This window comes from Suricata suricatta, chromosome 10 (assembly GCF_006229205.1).
Source record: "Suricata suricatta isolate VVHF042 chromosome 10, meerkat_22Aug2017_6uvM2_HiC, whole genome shotgun sequence".
In the NCBI taxonomy this organism is placed as follows: domain Eukaryota; kingdom Metazoa; phylum Chordata; class Mammalia; order Carnivora; family Herpestidae; genus Suricata; species Suricata suricatta.
This window is the reverse complement of record NC_043709.1, coordinates 47313024-47330790: the sequence shown is the minus strand read 5'-3', so window position 1 is coordinate 47330790 and position 17767 is coordinate 47313024. Positions and strand designations below refer to the sequence as shown.

At 42.2% G+C, this 17767-nt stretch overlaps 1 protein-coding gene across 1 annotated transcript; it reads left to right on the top strand.

Moving 5' to 3' along the window:
- Window positions 1–372: 372 nt before the first annotated feature.
- Window positions 373–12956, top strand: DYRK2 (dual specificity tyrosine phosphorylation regulated kinase 2). Its single transcript, XM_029954401.1, has 2 exons — window positions 373–526; window positions 7445–12956. Exon 2 carries the CDS (start codon window positions 7466–7468, stop codon window positions 9050–9052), a length of 1587 nt encoding a protein of 528 aa, XP_029810261.1. The 5' UTR covers window positions 373–526; window positions 7445–7465; the 3' UTR covers window positions 9053–12956.
- Window positions 12957–17767: the final 4811 nt, after the last annotated feature.

Here is a 17767-nt window from a genome sequence, read left to right as displayed (position 1 = left end):
AGTCCGGGCCTGACCCCGCCCGGGGCTCGGCGAGGCCGTCGGGCCCTTGTCGGCGGTCCCATCCCTTTCCCGGCCTGCGGCCGCTTGCAACTTGGGCCGCCCGGCCCCGGCCCAGCTCGGCCCCGTCGCGGGGTCGCGAACTCGAGCGCCGGCGCCCGACTTAACTTTGCAGCTGCCCGAGCCCCGCCCGGGGATGCGCGCAGGGGATCCGTGACCCGGGCGCCCTTTTATTTCCTTGGACGCCCGTTTTTACCGTCCCGTCTCTCTCTTTCTTGGAGAGCGGGGTTCGCTACCCACAGGGGTGGGGCGGGGCGACGGCTTCTGGGTGACTTTCTCCCCCTGACCCTCTTTTGTCTCCTCCCGCGCGTGGTTCCCAGGCAGAGGAGGGGACAGCGCCGTTCGTCAGCTTCAGGCTTCCCCCGGGCTCGGTGCGGGGGCTCCCCGGAGCGGAGTGGGGACCGGCCCGCCCTCCCCGATCGCCCTGCCGCCTCTCCGGGCCAGCAACGCTGCCGCCGCAGCCCACACGGTGAGACTCAGCCCCGCGGGAGGCCAGGGGGGAAGGGGTGCGGGAGGGGCCCGGGGCATAAACACCCGGACTTGTGGGGTTCTGACGCCGGGAGAAGAGAGGTCGCAGTGCGAGTATGTCCCCGCCCCTGGCTAGTGGCCTCTCCTGGACGCCACCCTATGCAACTTGGGCGAACAGAGCGCTGCAGCCACAAAGGAAGATTCGTGGCGTGGGCCCCTCGCTTCCCCTCCGAAGCCCGCCCACCCCTGCGCTCCTCTTCCTCGGAACTTCCTCCTTGCTGCTTTTCTTTTTTCCTTCCTTTTTCGTGCTTGCTTCCCAGATCTCCTTTCCTTGACCGGTAAATATCCCCCAGCCCCCCTCCCCCCAACCACCACCACGTTGGGTAGTGGGTATTTATAGAACAGATATGTGTTAGGGGACAGTCAGGCTGTCCTGCCCGGAAAATCGATCCCCCAAAGAGCCTCCGAGGCCTGGCTCCAGCCAGCAGGGAGCACCGCCAATTGTCCCCCGCGTGTGGAAGCATGTTTTATGAGTGCTACAGGTTTGAGCACAACAGAAATTGTAATTAACATTAACAAAAATAAGAGCCACAGCAGCAGTCAAAACAATAAGCCACCCCTGCAGGATTCTGCATTTGGATATTGTTTAAAAGGAAAGAGCCGGCTTTGCTTTGGAAGTGAGAAGGGAAGGGCACCTGGCAGGTGCTGCGGTCCCTCTGTGGGTGGGGAGGGAGGGGAGAGCCCAGCGTGGGACTAGTGGCTGCACACTGGCAAACTGGATTTGACTTCAGCATGTACCTTTTCTCAGCCCCCAGAGATCGCCCTTGGAAGGTGACTGCCAGCCTAGAGGAGGTGTGCACTTCTGGAGGAGGGGACTGTTTCCCAGGGCCTGTTTCTAACTGGGTCCTCCAGAGGAATGGCCTGAGGTGCTTCTGTGTGAGGGATGCTTGGTAGGAATATGGCTTCATTTGCCTAGCGAAAGTGGAGTTCTTGTAGAAAAAGGCCATTTCCAGTCTACAGAGACGCCGCTCTGAGGGTCGCGTGTTATGGGGAAACTTCATTAGGGGAGAATTTGTGAGAGGATGGCTTCGGTGGGGCATCTCTCCTTAGACCTGGACAGATGTGTACAAGTTTTGTAGGAAACCCATTTTGTTAGATACTCATTTTACCCTTCCCTCCCTTCTCTTTCTCCCCGCCCCCCCAAACATGTGACCAGGGGCTAAGAATTCATTACACAGAAGTCAACTGATCTGTGTTGTTCTGTTGGTGGTGGAAGAGAATCTGTCAGTCGGCTGGTTGATACCTTATGGTTGAACATTCCTGTTATAGTGACATGTTAATTAAGGAATTGCCATTGGTTTTAGGGATTCGGGTTTGTTGATTTGGTTTGGAATCATCTGAGAATTAGAAAATGTAGCATCCACTTTTTCCCCATGCGTGGATGTAATCCATGACCTGATGTGACCCGGGAAGTACTGGTTTTCATCTGGATTCTGAGAGTGGATTTTCTTAGATCAGAGCCTTTTTCCAATAGAAATAAGTAATCAGATTAGAGAAAACAAAAGGTGTCACTGGAGGAACAGGCTGTGGTGGACCAGAGAAGAAAAAATGTGAGGTTCCTTCTCAGGATGCCCAGTAGTGGATGCTTGTGTTTTGCTGTGGTGTCTGGCAGATTTACCTGTGATAACCTTATAGTTAAAATTCCAGTGTGCTATTACTGATCATTGGAAACTTGGTTTTGAAAGTGTGAAGTTAGGTTTCGATTGTGGTTTAGTTTTGATTTTATTTGCACAGCATTGCAAGAAAGTTAAAAAAAATAAAACACCTCAGTATTTATCTGGTTCTGCTCCATTTTACTGATGAGGAAACAGTCTGACAAATTAACTGGTTGGGTCAAGATTCCCCAGCCACTTCTGTCAAGGCTGGAGCTAAAGCCGGGCCTTCTGAGCCTAGCTTCTACATCTTGCTTGACACTGCTTATCCTAGGAAGTGGTGTTCATTTCATTACAAATCCAGGAACTTTTGCAGAGCCATAGTCCCATATGTCTTTCAGGTGCTTTTAAGTTTTTAGTCGTTACTTCCACAGCAATTATACTTGGGAAGAGCTGTTTTAGAATAAGGGGGAAAAATTTAGGAGAGAAAAATGATCTTGTGGCAGGAGCTTGTCCACATTTCCCCTTTAAAGTATATAGCAGGAGGGCAAATATAGGATTATGAACAGTATGAACTTTGGAATTTATTTAGTCCGTTTGTTCCCTGTCTCCATGGATATATTATTGCATACATAGTTGTTTTGTTTTTCTGTCTGAATAGTGTACCCAGTAACTATCTGGATTCCTATTAAGTTTTTTTTTTTTCTGTTGATGTTGTATTGGAAATGATCATATACTTTTCTTAATTCCCATATGTTAGTATTCTATCACTTTCATAACTGTTCTAATGTTTACAGCAGCCTCTCGTTACCTAATTGGGATTAATGAAGAATGAGTATTCTCATTTAAAAAATAGTAGTATTTTTGAACAAGAGAAAGGAGATATTTGACTCAGAGCCACACAGGTTATGTGTGTTTAAGGAGGAGCCAAAATTCCAACCTTTTTGCATTCAGTTCTGTTCCCATAACAGTACACAGCATTTCTAAGATGACTTCAGGGAAGTTTTCAAATGCCTTGAAACGTTAGCACAGTGAAATATCTGCTATTTTCCACTTATTATTGGGAGAGATTAAACTGGTTAGACTATTGCCCTTATATAATTTTTAATACTAAACTATTTCATAATCAGAGAAGGCTTTTGTAGATCTGTTTTAACCTCTATATTGTACATATCTAACAATTGTATTCGCTCTGTGTATATTTTTAAATGTGACAGCCATGCTAGATGAGTAGTGGCCAATAGGAATAAGCCACATTCTCTGACTTCAAGAGGCTGAGAGTGAGAGGCTTGTAATATTCTTATGGTTATTATAACACATCTGTCATATGTGTTCTGGAAATATCGTGGCTTTTCTAACCCCCTCCCCCCCCCCGCCTTTTTAGAAATCAGTTAATTTGCCTTCTGAATTTCCTTTTGATTTTTGAGTCCTTTAGTATTTGAGATCAAAGATCTTCCTTCTTACAGCCTCTCGAATCCCCTTAACACTGGCAAGTTTCTAAGATTCCACACATTGCTTTGAGGTGTTCAGTTGATATATCTGCTACAGGTACTTGTTAACTGGCTATCATTTGCCTTTAAGTCTCTGCTGATGCACTGCAAGCCTAATGTCTTGTGACTTGGATCGCTAGGGATGATCTCTAATTCCCTGGGTATTAACTTCATGTTTTGTTATGAAGGTACAAAAGTAGTTCCCAAATACAATTCAGAGAGGTATCAGTTAACGAGGATTTATTGACATGTGTTCTTCCATTCAACAGATATTTACCCAGTGCTTACTGTATGTTTGGGTTTATGTTAATAGGGACTTAACAAAGATAAGAGGTGACCCTGCCCTGGAATTGTACACAGCCCGGTGGGTACATTAGGTATTAAAACATTTACAGTAAGATGAAATATTTGTTAACAGTGGTCTCAAAGCACAGAGCAAGGAAAGGGGAAGTTTCACAGAAGAGGTGAGAGTTGAATTGGACCCTGAAGGCTGAGTAGGAGTTTACCATAGAGACATAGTTAAGGAAGGAGATTCCAAGTAGCATTTGTGAAGGATGATAATACCTCTTCTTTACTGAGTACTTTATACATTGTATTTAACTTACTTAATCCTGTATCCCTAATGAGGAGATCTGTTGCCTTTTTACAGACAAACATCCTGAGGTTCAGAGAGGTTAATTGCCCAAGGTCACACATTCAGTAAGTTAGAGAGCTAGGCTTCATCCCCAGAGTGTCTAACTGAATATGCCTCAACTTGTAACCATTGTGAAACATGACCTCACCAAAAGCAGAGGAGCAGAAAAGAACATGTTTCCATAGTTCTTGGGGAACCCAGCTTTGTTACTCTCAGAATTGTAACAGTGGTAGATGACATTGGAAGGAAAGACTGAAGACATTTATATGCTACATTTTAGAACCTGGTGTCCTTGCCTGTAAATTCTTGTGTTAATTGTGGGAATGGGGTGCAGATGTGGGCCTTGAGGAAAGGTGAGGTCAGTGTCAGACTGACAGTTTCAATGACAACTCTAGAAGTACACTGGCGAAGGCGATTTGAGGAACTCCAGACTGAGAAGCATGGGGGGCCTGTGAGGAGTCTGCTTCGGTTGTCCTAGCGAAAGACCGCAGGAGTGGGCATTGAAGCCCGGTCACTGGAGAGGCAGTAGGATGGAGAGATGACAAGGCTTAATGTGGACTCAGAAGGTGAGGGCGACACTGAGAAGGATGTCCACATATAAAGCTTGGGTGACTTATGTGGAAGAGAAGCCTTTAATCCGAAATTGAGGGTATGGGAGGAAGAAACGGTTTTGGAAGGAAAATCAGGAGTTCAGTTTGAATTGCCTGTGGGAAAGGTGGCTGAGCTGTAGTTGGACACAAGGGTCCTGGGCTCCGGAGACTAGATCCGGCAGATCTGAGCTAGAAGGGGTAGCTGTGAACTCATCAGTCCTTGAGTGCTTGCTGACGCCCTGGCTGTGATCAGGATCAGTGAGGGAGGATTATGGGAATTCAGAGGGCAGGGGAGTTAAAGTTTGAACCCTGAGGAATCCCTGAACTCACCCAAGGGTAGGTGAAGAGAAGGCAATTGGAGAGATAGGAGTTGATCCAGTTAATTGTCAAGCTCTCTTTGCTTCTAGTCGCTAAACCTGTGTGATTGTATTTTAAATTATGTAGAACATTTAAGATTGCTGTTGGAAAAATTGGGAGTGAATTTCTGATGCTCCAAATGCTTTGCTTTGCTATCTTTTTAGGAGTTCCTAAAGCCTCAAGGTTAATCATGTCCCTAGTGAAGCCTCATGCTTTTTGTAGCAGGGTTTTTCTTCTGATTCACTCTTTCCCACCCTAAAGAGAATGGCTCTCTAGAAGAGAGGTAATTCAGATTTCAGGTCTTTGTATTTCCTGGTGCTTGAAAGATCACAGTGGGAGGAGGGGTGCAGAGAGCAGGGCTTGGGGATAAAAGCTGCGGATAGGCCTGCACTACTCTTAGATACACTCATGACTTCCTAATTCATGTTCATGGACTGCTCTGCTTTTGGCATAGAATGGGCATAAAATAACCTGTCCGGCTACCCCGATAAAAGTTCACCTAGCATGAAATATCATCAGTGACTTTAATAATAAAAGGGTTTGATCAGAAGCCTTCAAAAAATTGGTCTGAGAAGTAAAAACCCTCAGTGTATGAAATCAGACTTCAGACAGGCCTAGGTACTAGACTCTATTCTACTCAGTTTTATTAGAAGGAAGCAGAAAGCAAGCTCACTCATATAGTCGCTGTGCAGGCCACATGTCCGTTAAAGAAAATTCAGAGGTCTTGGTTGGCTACTAAGAAGGACTTGAAATTTCAATTTATACTCCAGGGGATTCCAAGCCATTTTTTGAATTGCCATGTTACGTATACAGACTGCTTCTATTCTTTGGTAGTGTATAGAGCCCAAAAGGTAGGATTCGGAAAGAGACTAACGGAAGAAATAGTGTTGGCAAAAGATTTCAGCGAATGGATTCTAAGCTCCTCAAGGGCAGGGACTCTGCCCCTTCTGTGGCTAGACCTTAGCTAATATTAGTTGAGTGAATGAGATGTGTTGTGAATGACAAATTGATCTTGAAGATTTATAGAAAAATCACCAAACAGGATGCATTAAGACTTGTGTGCTGTTGCCTGAGGCTGGTAAGAGTTCCTGACCGAGGGGACCCTGGCTGCCAGTGCTCTCCTCTCCCTCACAGCTTTGCAGTAATAATACTTGAAAGAAATCCCAAGCAGATTCTTGGTAGAAGACTGGGGGCCCCTTGGCTTGCACCATCAGTTTTGTTTAGACAGGAATGTTGGGGGATGGTATGTGTGCCTGAAATAGAAATCGCTACTTTGTGTTCCTTGTTGGAAAGCAGAGTATCCCAGCAGCCCACAGAAATACTGTTAGGAGAGCTAAGCCATTGACCAAAGGAAGGCCCCAAACTGTGTGGTGGTTGGTTTGTTGGGCTGAATGGCCATAAATGGTCATCATAGTCAATGAAGCCCAGAAATCTTTTAAAAATAGATGAGGGGTTTACAAGATGCTACAATGCATATCTACATGGGAATCTTTCAGGCCTAAAAGTGCACCTTTTTTCTCTCAGTGGATCATACATCTTCCTAGGTGTAGTCAGTTTTCTAAGTAATGGAGAAGACCAAGAATGAAGATACTAGTGTTATCAGAAGCAACTAGCTAGACATTAGAGAAAGAGTAATGAACAAGACAGCCATGGTCTCTGCCCTCTTGGTAACAAAGAAGCTGCTAAATGAAGTGTGAAAGGGTTTGTAACCTGGAGGAGGTGGAGCCAGCACAGCGATGACATGTTCCAGCGTTTTCTGTGTCCTATTTCATTTTCTGTATGGATTGAGTAGATCACGTGGGGTGTACCAGGCCCTGTGCTAAGTGTTAGGTATAGACCAGTGAACAAGACAGGTGCCTTCTGCCTCCGCAGGGAACTTTCCGTAAAGTCCTGGGTATGTGCAGCAAACTGCTTGTCTCCTAGGTGTAGCATGTATGGGGTCCTTTTTTTTTTAGGATCCCAAGTTTCGTAGCCTTACCAAGTCCACCAATCTTTTTCCTTTATTTGCTCAGAGGCTGTCTGTGCCATAGCCACGCTCCCTATCAGGGTGTTCATGAGGTCCCTCCTGGGCATACAGTCTTTTCCATTTAGTGAACCTGATTTGGAATGTAAAGGTGGGGTGGGGGCTGACTTAAAAAAATACCCCATTCAAACAGACCTCTTCTGTTCTATTCACGTTTGCTTTCTGAATTCCAGATTGGCAGCAGTAAGCACACAATGAATGATCACTTACATGTCGGCAGCCACAGCCACGGACAGATCCAGGTTCAGCAGCTATTTGAAGATAACAGTAACAAGCGGACGGTGCTCACAACACAACCAAACGGGCTTACGACAGTGGGTAAAACGGGATTGCCAGTAGTGCCGGAGCGGCAGCTGGAGAGCATCCACAGACGGCAGGGGAGCTCCACCTCTCTGAAGTCTATGGAAGGCATGGGGAAGGTGAAAGCCACCCCCATGACACCTGAACAAGCAATGAAGCAATACATGCAAAAACTAACCACCTTTGAACACCATGAGATTTTCAGCTACCCTGAAATCTATTTCTTGGGTCCAAATGCAAAGAAGCGCCAGGGCATGACAGGTGGGCCCAACAATGGTGGCTATGATGATGACCAGGGATCATACGTGCAGGTGCCCCATGATCACGTGGCTTACAGGTACGAGGTCCTCAAGGTCATTGGGAAGGGAAGCTTTGGGCAGGTGGTCAAGGCCTATGACCACAAAGTCCACCAGCACGTGGCCCTGAAGATGGTGCGGAACGAGAAGCGTTTCCACCGGCAGGCGGCAGAGGAGATTCGAATCCTGGAACACCTGCGGAAGCAGGACAAGGACAACACCATGAATGTCATCCACATGCTGGAGAACTTCACCTTCCGAAACCACATCTGCATGACGTTCGAGCTACTGAGCATGAACCTCTATGAGCTTATCAAGAAGAATAAGTTCCAGGGCTTCAGCCTCCCTTTGGTTCGCAAGTTTGCCCACTCGATTCTGCAGTGCTTGGATGCTTTGCACAAAAACAGAATAATTCACTGTGACCTTAAGCCCGAGAACATTTTATTAAAGCAGCAGGGTAGAAGTGGTATTAAAGTGATCGATTTTGGCTCCAGTTGTTATGAGCATCAGCGTGTCTACACGTACATTCAGTCCCGTTTTTACCGGGCTCCGGAAGTGATCCTTGGCGCCAGGTACGGCATGCCCATAGATATGTGGAGCCTGGGTTGCATTTTAGCAGAGCTCCTGACCGGTTACCCCCTCTTGCCCGGGGAAGACGAAGGGGACCAGCTGGCTTGTATGATTGAACTATTGGGCATGCCCTCCCAGAAACTGCTGGATGCATCCAAACGAGCCAAAAATTTTGTGAGCTCCAAGGGTTATCCCCGTTACTGCACTGTCACCACACTCTCAGATGGCTCTGTGGTTCTCAATGGAGGCCGTTCCAGGAGGGGGAAACTGAGGGGCCCGCCGGAGAGCAGAGAGTGGGGGAATGCACTGAAGGGGTGTGACGATCCCCTTTTCCTTGACTTCTTGAAACAGTGTTTAGAGTGGGATCCTGCAGTTCGCATGACCCCTGGCCAGGCGTTACGGCATCCCTGGCTGAGGAGGCGGTTGCCAAAGCCTCCGACCGGGGAGAAGATGTCCGTGAAAAGGATAACCGAGAGCACCGGTGCTATCACGTCCATTTCCAAGTTACCTCCACCTTCCAGCTCAGCTTCCAAACTGAGGACTAATTTGGCGCAGATGACAGATGCCAACGGGAATATTCAGCAGAGGACAGTGTTGCCAAAACTTGTTAGCTGAGCTGAGTCCCCTGATGCTGGGTAATCTGAAAGATACGACGTTGCTGAGCCTTACTGGGTTGAAAAGGAGTAGCTCAGACCTGTTTTTATTTGCTCAATAACTCAACTCATTTGTATCTTTTCAGCACTTATTTTAATGTAAGAAAGTTGTTCATTTTGTTTTTATAAAATACATGGGGACAATGCTTTAAGTTTTTATACTTCCTGAAACTGTTTTTGTGTTCTAAAAGTATGATGAGCCTTACTGTACTTAGTGTGGCAGAGTAATAAACATCAGTGGCAGGCCATTGATTACTTCGTGACTGCTGCGCATTTACAGATTGGTGTCAAAGACATTCACTGTTTTTATGGTTCATAGTATAATTCTCCCCCCCAGCAATTGCCCCCAAAAGGTCCCCCTTCTCCCGCCAGGCTCCAGGTTCGCGCACAGGTGTAGCATGTCCTGCTTCCGTTTCCCGTAAGTGACGTGGGTGGTAGTGAGCGTGGGAGAAGAGCGGTCAGGACAAAAATGATTAATAAGCAGAACTGACCTTAAAGAATTTTTTCCTAAACTAGTGGTCGGACAAACACAAAATCCCCAAGTTGAGATGCCCACTTAGCATTCTGACTTTCTAAAAGGTGGCTCAGCAGACCTGGGTGGATAAATGGAAACGTGTGTGTTCCTCCAAATTTTCGAGTCTGATCAGTGAGCTGTTTGTAAAGAAGCCTCATAGTACAGAATTGGTTTTGCACCTAAATATAGAAATGTATTCCATAAACTGTTCCTCCTCTTTGCTTTTCTCCTCTCTCCTCCTTCACCACACGTCTTTTGCTTGCATTTAGTTTTTTTTTCCCTTCACATATATATCCCAGACTGTTAATACAGAAGAGAGACATTTCAGCTGTGATTATGACCATTGTTTCAGATCCTAGTTTTAAAAAGAACAGCAGCCTAGCTACTTAAGGCGGAGGTTTCCATAGTTTCAAAGGTTTAGCAAATTAGAGTGAGTTCACACTTTTCAGGGGCCGCTGCAAGGGTCTCTTCCCCTGGGAAAGCATCAATCCTTTCTTTAAAAAGAAAGACGCTTGAAAATTGTCTTGCTGAACAGAAGTCACTGACTTTTCAGTGAGGTCAGTTGAAAGAACGAATTTAAAGGAGGAAAAGTTCAATCTCAAGTTAAATGGTTTGACTTATTTGCATCATTAGGAAAATCACAAATCGCATTCCCCTGTTTTACTTTCCTATGGATTGCACTGACTGTTTTTGTGGGAATGACACTTTACCTGGAAAAGTAACTGAGAGTTAGGTAAAAGGATATTTTCGTCTCTGAATAATAATTATTTTCAAAGTGAAAAATTAAGTATTTTATCACTAATGTATGAGCAGTGATATTTATCAATTTCAAGGCACGTGGAAGAAATTTTTTAGTATGTGCAATTTAATATAGAAAGATTTTTGCCTGTTTGGACAATAGGTTTTGGGTAGTATGAATTAGGACAAATGCTCTTTTATATGCACAGATATTATTGTATTGTCTGTAAGTTGATTTACAAGTACTTAAAGCATGGTCCCCAGCAAGGCCAAGAAAGTTTCCGGTTAAGTTCTTTTAATATTAGTCCTACAGTTTCTCTTACTTAGAAAAAAAGAAAGAAGAAAGTAGTTTTGAACGAAACACTTATCTTGAGGCTTTGTCAGTTGATGGAGAAAACGCTCAGGAAATATTACAGATATTTGCCAAAAAACAGTAATAAGATTAGCTTATTAATAAGATAGTGATGTTGATTTTGCTTTACTATTTAAGGGTGCCACTGATAAATTAATTTTTACTTCTGTACTTAGAAATTATAGCTTCTTTCCCCTAGCCAAATTCTTTAGCATATTGTACACATTTCTGTGTAATCTGTGGAAGTGCAATAATATGTTAGTAAGTTGCTTTTTAAATGATGCTCATGTGATGATACCCCCAATCAGTGGCTTATAGAATTTAAAGATTTTTGTTTTATTATTAAAATTTTGACTTAAAAGGCATAAGAAGTGTAAGACTTGGTATGGTGGCTTTGTAAAACCATAAGCCTCTGGATGATTAGCTTCTTTAGGTCATTCAAATAAACAAAAACATAAAGGCTGTTTTTCCCTTGCAATTCTCCTCCATATCCATCCTCATTTTCACATTTAGGTTTACACGAACCTGAGCCTGCCATTAACAGGAATTTCCCTATCAAACACAGGTGAAAGTTTATAAATGGACTAATACTGCTTGTCCCTTCCCCACCACATAAAACTGGTACTTTAGATGCCAACAATGCATTTGTGACTATATTCACAAATGTAACCGGAAACTTTTAAGCCAAACTATAATGTGCAGCGCTATGCCCCCACCATCCAAATACGGTGAAATTCACTTTATTCATAAGAGCCACTATGTTCAGTGTTTAGTGATAGGGCCGCTTAAAAAAAAATTCTAGCTTATTTAGATCAAAAGAGAAAAATGTTGCATCTCTGTGGTTTTAAAGCAAACAAACGAAGGGCTCTAATAGGCTCCTAGCAGTTGGCTTGGGAACAGTCCTTGGTCTCACAGGTTACCAGTGTCTAGGGATGTCTGCGCTGTTTTCAGATTCCAGACTAGCACAGTGTCTTGTCTTTGGTCGCAGTCTCATCTGGCTCCGTTTCTAGCACCTCCACAGTGCGCATCACCACTTAAGTGCGTTGCAACAGCGCAAGAGCACCGCGATGCGGGACAGTGCAGATCAACAGTAGAGGGGAAACTGCCCTTAGTGTTAACAATGTGCCTTTTGTTCTGAATGCCATGTTGTAGGGCATGCGTTTTTTGGCCTCTTTAACTCTCTGAACACCAGGCAGTAAGGATGGAACCCACCTCTGCAAAGATAACATCTGTCTTAAATATCCAGTTACTTACTGGCCTTAATAGAAACCATAAGGCGTGAATCATCATCAGGCATCGAAAAAAGGTAACCACTTGGTTAATTACACAGGAAATTCCTAGCTTAAGGGGTTAAAGATGGTCTTTGTTGTATCTTAACATCAGACTGATTTTTTAAATGATATTTTTTGTTATGCTAACACTAGACAAAAATCAACTGTATTTGTAAAAATTTACCTCAAACCATTTAATTTTATAGTGTGATTAATCCCAGGGCATTTGGTATGAACCAAAGTGCATTCCTTTTATATGTGCCTGGCTCTAGCACAGATGGCCGGGGGTTTACAGTTTGGGTGCAAGGCACTTTTGCCACTTTTAAACTTCATCGGTGGTTTGGAGTCAGGTTAAAGGACTCCATCAGGAGGTTAGGCAACACTTTAGGCGTCAGTAGCATTGGGCCATATTGGAATCTTAAAAGTGTGCATCATTTTAAAGAGAGCATTCATTTTTGTAATTTTTCTCATCAAGAATATTTCTGGTAAGCAGAAGACTTTAAAAAAACTGATTTGGTTGGTGAAGGTTTTAATATCGCCCAACACAATGCTGTGGTAGCATTTAAAACAAAGTATTTGTCAACTCTGTTTCTGAGGGGCTTGGACATCTCTCTGCTATGGACATATATAAAGTTAATTGTAATTATACTCAGCTCAACTGCTACAGATCTGTCTAGGCAGTGGCTTGGGTTTTATCGAGCAACATCTTAGACACGTGACTGAAATATGCTGCAACTGTGTGTACTGAAAATATGTGAAAATGGTTGAATGTGGACTGTGTACATATGTATGTAAACATTTCTGTGAGATGCTGCTGTCGCCACTTAACATGAAATATGTTTTGGTGGGTTTTAATCCTAGTGGCCAGTTCTATGATACTGTATGTATTATACAGCTGAAGACAGGAGTAAGACTGTTCAGTGAATATTTGTTACATTTTATTGTCGTGGCCAGAGATAATTTCAGAATAAAAATTTAATGTCCTACCTTACTTTTCTCCCCTTTTCTAACTGTAATTTAACTCCTGATCTATTTCTGGTGATATTCTTGGTCTGGTAGCCTGGAGAGAGTTTAGAAGGCAAATATTGTCAGCTACAGGTTTGTTTTTTTGTTAGTTCAATATAAACGTGCAAATACCAAGTAAGAAAGACTAAGGTTTTAGCAGGCAACTCTTGGTTTTCTCAGGATACCCTATTCCTTCACCTGTATTGTTTCTATATTAATTTTCATTGATCTGGTCTCTGGGGCTGCATTCTGTATCCTGCTAGAACTTCAGATCTTTTTTCTTTTTCTTTCTTTCTTTTTTTTTTTTTTTTATCTTCAAGGTAACACGTTGTGGGAACAGAGTCTGTAAATTATTCCCCACCAGTCTATTCTTTTTTGCGCACAAGTTCTGGCAAATTCTTCATATGCGTTCTCACCACCTCCCCCATATGCTTCTTAATGCTTATGCATTTGTAGTCATTTTACTTGGTGGTCTCTATGGTTCATGTCTTTTGGGTTATAGTGTCTTGTTCTGCCATTCTGCCATGGCTTGATCAGAAAATAGGACCTAGAAACAGCAACTAGCTGATGATTTGTCAAGTTTAGTTAATACCAAGCTAAGAGTTTGCTTACAGAGACAGCAAGCAGATGCTCTAGTAATTTGTCAGACATTATAGGCATATATGTAGACAAAGATTTCCCTCTTGTGGAAAGAACTACCTCACATTTTGATTTACACCCCTCCTACCACCAAAGGCCAAAAAAGTACTTAGTGTGGCTTCCTTCAACAAAACTGGGACTTGGCTAAAACAAGGGGGTACTGTCGGTGCTCCCAAACCCAGACTCGGGCTTACCATTTCCTATGCGTAATCTCCCATTACTTCTTCTCTTGCTAATCAGTTCTTACCAACTGAAAAAATACCAACTGACCAAGAAACTCAATATAATTAGAAAAAAAATTTTAAGAGATGTACATTACACATAAAATTGAAAGTTGATCCTAAAGCAGCAATTTAAATTTAAAATAGATTGTCCAGATATGACTTACTCAGAGATTATGATTCCCACTCACTCTCTTTTATCAGATCTTTTTAAAGTTCTTTCTTAAATTGATTAATACTATATTCTGTGTGAATTTCTGTAATCTTTTTGCTTTGAGAATCAACACCTATACAAATAACTACTTTTGGAACTTCAAAGTTGCCTTTGAACTAGCCCTAGAGAATGTTCTTAGCTGGCACTGGTATTAGCCTCTTAAAGAAAGGGAAATTCGTTTCTTTTCATTTGGAAAGAGAGCATTCAGAGATTTGAAGAAAGGTTATTTGTGACTTTGTTTCATTGTTTTTTAAAACTTTGAATTACATTGGTTCTTTTTTAATCATTAGGCAAATAAACACTTGTCATTAGTGATGCTTAACACTGTCCAAAATGAAAAGCAACTGCCAGTGTGATGCACATACATGAGAAAATTGCATCTTACTGCAAAGGTTTTGGTTCATTTGGTTTGACTTTGACTTACGACTGTGCTGTGGTCACATCCTTAATATCTGTGCTACATTTCATATATATTAGGGAGGGCATAACTGCATTCCTTTGCTTCTCAAAGAAGTTTAATGAGCAAACTAATGAATTAATATTTACTCGTCCAAAGAAAGCTGACATCTTAGGAGCATTAACTAGTCGTCTGTAATAAAAAGCAGCAGGGTATAACTATGATCTGTTCCAGAGCATTGTTCCTTATGCAGATTTAGCAGGTCTCACGGCATTGTAGGAACATCGTCAGTCCAGCTTTACACATTCCTGGAAGCTATAATTATCCCTCACCTGATATTTGAGGAAACTGAAGTTACTTGTTCCAAAGTGACTTCACAAAAACAGTTTGGGCCTCAGGTTACAATCTGATAAAGAATTTTGGTCTTGGACAGTAAAGGAAAATCCCTAACTGTACATCACACAAAAATTTAGAGAGGGAAGGATGTTCTGAGCTAATAATGAGCATTTCTATTACTTTAATAAATTGTGTATTAGTTCCCAGGAATATTTTTTAAAAGGAGAATAACTACAAAAAACTGAGGACTAGAGCATTTTAGTCTCCTTGGTGCACCTAATAACTAAAATGCATCGTACACACACCTTTCAGTTAATTTGTTAAAGAGGGACTCCTTATATTGCCATATTTGGGGAGGATGATTAATTATAGTAGTTTTATTATTTTCTGTTCTTAAAATATGCGTTTTACATTTGAATGTATGAAAATATTTTTTACTCTACTAATTCTCAGGGATTAAAAGTTAAATTTTACTGACTGAAGCAGCAGGTAAATCTCTTAAATTCAAACTTACTCAGGTTTCCTATTTCTTTGCCTCCATATTTAAGAAAACATAAAATGCCTACCAGGCAAATATATAAAAATTAAAATTCAAATACAATTTAAAAATACCAAATTGTAAATAAACCAGTTTTACAAACTAAAATATTGTGTCTTTCCTTGCTTTTTATCCCAAATTATTTCCCCTCCTAAGTTTGAGGAGCTTTAAATACCTAGACTATTTCTTAAGTGGCAAAAATAGTGTTATTCACAAAACAAAAACTCATGAACAGGCCCAGATCATTTAAATAAGAGCTTATAGAATTGCTTTAAGCTGTTTGTGGGAAAGTGTGATTAGTGTACCAGTAATTTATGTATATGTACAGGAAATAAGGGTATGGGTTAAGTGTGAGTTGATTTGTCAAGCTTTTGTCTGAAGAGGAATACCCGACCTATTTTCCCTTCCCCTAAAATTCAAATTACTGGAATTTTGGCTTAGATTGGTTTAAATTAGAAAAGGAAGGAAGGAGGGAAAGGAAGGGAAAAAAGAAAGGAAGAAAACAAAGGAAAAAAAAAGGAGGAAGAAAAGAGAAGTAAAAGGAAGTAAGGAAGAAAAAGACATCCATCTTACTAACACCTATTGTAAATGGTATTCATTTGTCAAATATTTATTAAACACCTGCTATATGCCAGGTACTATTTACGTACAACAGATACATAAATTAGTGAACAAAACAGATACAGTACCTATCCTTACAGAGTTTTTAGATAGTCTAAACACAAGGTGTCATATAAGTAATTATATGAACAAATCATAATTGGAAATGTAATGTATGAAGTAAAAAACGCACGTGGTCCTGAGTGTGTGCATATAATGGTAGAATACAGGTTGTGTTGTCTTGTATGGATCAAGAATGGCTTCCTTAGGAAATAAATAGCTTAAGCTGAGGAAGGAGGCTATGAACTGAAATTCTAGAACTAGAAGAAGCAAGGTATCCAAGAGCAGTTAAAGGAAGGTCCCTGTAGCTGGAGCCCGCTAGAACCACAAGAATGAGAGAACTTGGTGTGGAATGAAGCTGGCAAAGTGGTTTGGCCCCAGACTATGCCAAGTCTCGTAGGTGCTGTTAAAGATTCTGGTCTTTATCCTATTTGCAAGGGCAGCAACCAAGGGATTTTAGGGAAATGCTGTGAACAGCCTGGCTCTCCCTGAGTGTCTTCAGGAGAATGTATTTAGAAGGGCAAGAGTAGATGAAGACAAATTGGAGGTGTGTGCAGGAGACGGTAAATTAGAGCAGACCAGAGAACAGGGATGGAGATTTAAAGAAAATGGACTGGAAGGCTCTTTAAGATGCAGAAATACTAAGGTAGAAATAACATTGGTGTGTCTTTGTATATGAAAAGTAGCTAGTGCTATTTTAGTATCTGATTTGCTACACTGCATCAAAGGGAATTCTAGTATCTCATTTGTTCTAGAAAAGAGAAGGTGAAAATTAATGCCTTTGGTTACAGAATGTGACGTCCTAGTAAGCTATTTATCTTTTGCTGAAATTTGAAGCCTTGGAGTAAAATCTCATTTGTTAACTCAGGAAATTATTTAGATTTAAAAGAGATTATAAAATAAATAAATAATGAGGGAGAAGGGGGACTGAGGAGGTCATTGCTAAGCCAAATACTCCACGAGGACAGCTAACTCTCTTAGGCTTTGCTCCGTCTTTCATCCCATAGAAAGTAATCATCTGCTCTATACGGCATTTGGATATACAAAAACAAAAACCAAAAATATACATACATATATTTTTTCAAAAAAGGGTGAGAAGGAGAAGGAGATGGGTCTCTACCCTTGAGGTCTTTGTGTTTAATTGGGAAGATGAGGTTTGCAGGAAACATTAAACAACGATGAGAATGGTAAAAGACAAAATTCAGAGCAAGTAAAGGTCACTGTGGATAAGTAAAGCTTCAGGGAGTTATGTCTCTAGCCTGATTTTGATGGAATTCAGACTGGTATTGAGAAAAAGAGCGTTCTATGAGAAGGGAATATCCCTAATCAAGACCTCTCGTATCATTCATTCATCTGGTCACCTCGTATTTACTGAGCGCTTCTGTATATGATTTTTGATATAAGGCAAAAAGACAGGCTTTTGCAGAGTAAATAACTGGAGGATAATGCCTTTGGAAAGGTGAAGGCTTTTGTCTTGCGGTTTCCTCAAATGTGCTGTGTGCTGACCGTGTGTTCACAGCACATGTGCTTTGTCGAGAAAGCCTTTTCCAATCTCCGCGTCTTCGTGTGGGACTCGGCTCAGAACAGATGTCCCTTCCTCTACAAAGCCATCCTTTATATCTGAGGTTGGGCAATGTGGCCCCTACCAAAAGCTGACACTGGCTTTTCTTAGCCTCTGGGAGGAATTCTAATGAGAAGGTGAGAGGAACTGATTTGAGGAAAGCAGGGGGATCCTTTCCTGCTTCCCTCCATCTTTCTCTCTGGACATATACTGCAAATAAAACAGAGTGGT

What these genes read in the sequence shown, in the direction of transcription:
- DYRK2 (XM_029954401.1), top strand. Translation starts at nt 7,466, where the DNA reads ATGAATGATCACTTACATGTCGGCAGCCACAGCCACGGACAGATCCAG.